Source organism: Sinocyclocheilus grahami, unplaced genomic scaffold (assembly GCF_001515645.1).
Source record: "Sinocyclocheilus grahami isolate Dianchi unplaced genomic scaffold, SAMN03320097.WGS_v1.1 scaffold179.1, whole genome shotgun sequence".
Classification (NCBI taxonomy): Eukaryota; Metazoa; Chordata; class Actinopteri; order Cypriniformes; family Cyprinidae; genus Sinocyclocheilus; species Sinocyclocheilus grahami.
The window spans coordinates 768923-772611 of record NW_015505358.1 but is presented as its reverse complement, the minus strand read 5'-3'; the positions used below and the strand labels follow the sequence as shown (position 1 = coordinate 772611).

Here is a 3689-nt window from a genome sequence, read left to right as displayed (position 1 = left end):
AAGTGAAGTAAACTTCAACGGATTTCCCCTGCTCTGAGAGTAGGGAGCAATGGACACTGTGTAGGGAGCATGTCAATCGGAACACAGTTCATGCGCGGAGCTCACTTCTAACGAGATGATCTGAATCAGGTGTGTTAACAAAGAGAGACGTGCAAAACATGCAGAGCGGGGGTACGTGAGGACTGGGATTGAGAACCGCTGGTCTAGAACAATTCTTACAAATATAACACGATGTAGCTGGGCGCCGCGGACAGACGCCGCCGGTGTGCTGCACTCATAGAAAATAATGTATTTGAATTTTAAAGCAGTGGCGCGATGCTGCGCTTCTCATCCGGTGCGCAACCGCCTGAAACGCTGTTTTTTTCACCTCCGTGCCCAAACGTCTTTGTTTGGGCTTCCGAAAGCGGATGATGTCAGGAAACAGTGGTTGCAATTTACTTTTTAACTCTGTTCCTGAGCATTATAACCCCAGTTTGCTATTGTGTGCTGTGCAGTTTACTGAGGACAGCTTCCACAACATGAGGGAGTACAGTGCTGGATTCCCAAAAGCTTTTGTTGAAAGACGGAGCAAGGGGGCGTGGCAGTACTGAAACACCGTCTAAGCTGTTCGCCAATCACAACACACTGGGACAGCTAACCAATCACAACACATTTTGTTTTTCGGAAGGCGGACCTTCATCAAAGCCGGAACTAATCGAGCCGTTTGTGCCAGCCTGGGGAGAAAGGTATTGTAATAATGTAAATTATGTGAAAAATAATGCGTTTTTCGACCCACCAAGCATGAGAGCATGTTCTAGTACACCCCCAAAACAAAATCAAGACTTTGTAAAAGAGCATAATAGGACCCCTTTAACAAGACGGAGGTTAAACTATAAGCCCTTTATCTTGTTTTTCAATATTATGTAATATCATACATCAGCCTTCCTCAGTAATCCTGTAATTATATGCATGTGTGAAAGTAAAAACTGTACATACCATTTTATCCATAAATGTCACCAGATCCTAAAAGGCCAAGAGAAAGAGACAAAATGATCAATTTTGTGCAACATAACATCAGTTTTGCTATAAATTTACATGGATTAGTCTTACTTACCAGCATGATCTGTTCTTGAGAATACTCCTCAATGTCTGCATAAACAGATGGGAATGAAATAGAGCTTATTCTATGTTCTGTACCTTTCACATGGCAATAATAACAAGATATTTCAAATTATATACAGAATGTGTATCAGCTTTAATGCACATATCAAAATAACAAGTCAAATGTGTTTGAAAATGAAGTATTAAAAATTTATAATTTGACTTACAATTTGGAACAATTGGAAATGTTCAAATAGTCAATTTATTATTTTTAATAACTTTACAAAATAAGCTTTTTTCACAAAATCTATCGTTTTCTATCGCTGTTTGGATGCAGTAAAGCATGATGTAGCAGAAATCATCTGGCTGATGTTTGCATTTTCTTCTGTCACTGGTCACAATTCTAACCTTGAAATCAAGATTAGGCTTAAAATAATATCTTCAGAATCATTCATACATGTTAAAATCACTTGGGAATTGAACAAATAGTTGTAATCTGGCTCAGAGGAAGACAGCAACCGTGTCTTTGTGGCATTTTTTCTGCTGATTAAGGGATAATATAATAATTCTTACAATAGCCACCTTACAAATGGTTGTCAAAAACAAAAATGCTACAAAATGCATCATGTTTTGTGAGAAAGTGTGATATACTAGAAGAAAACAGGCACTAATTTTGGAGTTAGCAGCCCAATATTCATAAGAAACTATATTGGCTTTCATTCAGCAAATTTGATGCAGGGCGGTTTAATAATAACAATAAACCGTAGTTGTAAACCTTAATTAACAGGTAGCATTATATATTCTAGCATAAGGACATTTGATAAAATGCTTAATCAAAAAAACTTTATGAAAAATGGCCTTAATATTTGTATTGCATTGTAACCATTTTGTAAAAGCAATAAGGCCTTGAGATCATGCTATATTGAAAACATATTCAAAAAACAGCACAGCCACTCGTACCTTATTGTTCAAAACATGCAATGTCACTCCACACACAGTTCTTTATGCAACTTCAAATCCCATCACAGAAGTGACCTGACGCACATGCTAAAGAGCAGTGCTTCTCATTTTCATTCTCAGCATGATGCCGCAGCGATCACGGGGGAACTGGAGTGCTAGAATCCCTTCGGGCATTTATTTCAGTTACCTGGAAATTCATGCTGCTTTTAAAGCTAAAGCATGACATTTGAGCAAGCAACGCACACACACGTTTAAATCAAACTCTCGGCAGCAGTTTTTAAGATCTCTCACACATGCATTGACTTTAGTATAATTTACAGATCAGAAAAACCCTTTTTAGCCTTTATTGCTACTGCAGACAAAATCAAAGCATCCTGTTCTGCAAGCTAACCAACACTGATGAATGTTACTGTTGGTCATCTTAAAAACATAGCTGACGTCAAAGGATAAAAAACAAGCTGTTTTCAAAATGTATGAATGTTCCTTTAGTTGAAATAACCTATTACACATAACTGCTTATCTTTATAAAGCAATACAGTTTCCTGCCAGAATTGCTGTCCTTGATCACAGTATGCAATTAAAAAAAACTTTAAACACTTTACCTTGACACCTGTATTTTTAATTTACAATGAGCAAAAATGAAGTATCCAACTAAAAAACAACCTGTGCACTGATTCAGTGGATTGCAATTAGAAGTTGTCATAGTTTAAGAATGCTATGAAACACAACTAAGGGCTTTTTTATACTTTTGATATTTTTTTAAACTCAAGGTTAAAGGGTTAGTTTACCCCAAAATTAAAAAATTAGACCATAAATTACTTACCCTCAAGTCATCCTAGGTGTATATGACTTTCTTCTTTCAGACGAATCCAGTCGGAGATATATAAAAAATTGTCTTTGATCTTTTAAGCTGTTTAATGCCACTCAGCGGGTGTTGCATGCATCAGTCCAAAACAAGTTAAATAAAAAGCGCCCATCCATAAAAAAAAAGTGTCTCACACAGCTCCGGGGGGTGAACAAATGCCTTCTGTAGCGAATCGATGCGTTTTTGTAAGAAAAATATCCATGTTCAAAACGTAATAATCACTTTAATGTAGCTTGCGGCAGCAGTTGTACACAGAAGCAGCTCCGGGAGCATGACGTATGAGGTCAGCGCTGTGCATGCGCCGGTGAGTCTCGTGAAAACCAACGTTTGTTAACAGGAGCAAAGGAAGCAAAGTTTCCTTACTTTAGCAAAGGAAAACCTGTCTCCTCTTGGCTTATATCGAAATCCTCTGATACTCTTCTTTACAAATCCTCCTTTTGTACTTCTAATTAGTGACCGTTGCTTTGTTTTGATCTCTCCGCTGTGTTTCCGCGTTCGTCACTTCTGAGCGGTGCATGCGCAACGCTGACCTCATACATCATCCGCCCGAAACTGCTTCTGTGTACAACAGTGAGCGCAAGCTACATTAAAGTGATTATTACGTTTTGAATATGGATACTTTTCTTTCAAAAACGCATCGATTCGCTACAGAAGGCCTTTGGAGCCGTGTGAGACACTTTTTTTATGGATGGGCAATTTTTATTATGAGTGCCATGAAACAGCTTGAAAGATCAAAGACAATTTTTTATATAACTCCGACTGGATTCGTCTGAAAGAAGCAAGT

At 38.0% G+C, this 3689-nt stretch overlaps 1 protein-coding gene across 1 annotated transcript in view; it reads right to left on the bottom strand.

Moving 5' to 3' along the window:
* The window catches only part of LOC107594076 (epoxide hydrolase 2, cytoplasmic), a 38308-nt gene that overhangs the window by 20496 nt on the left and 14123 nt on the right, over positions 1 to 3689 (bottom strand). Inside the window, exons 10-11 of the mRNA XM_016284025.1 lie at positions 1094 to 1128; positions 976 to 1002 (exon numbers count right to left, since the gene is read on the bottom strand). Of these exons, the coding sequence (XP_016139511.1) occupies positions 976 to 1002; positions 1094 to 1128 (62 nt within the window). The remainder of the gene's footprint in view (positions 1 to 975; positions 1003 to 1093; positions 1129 to 3689) is intronic.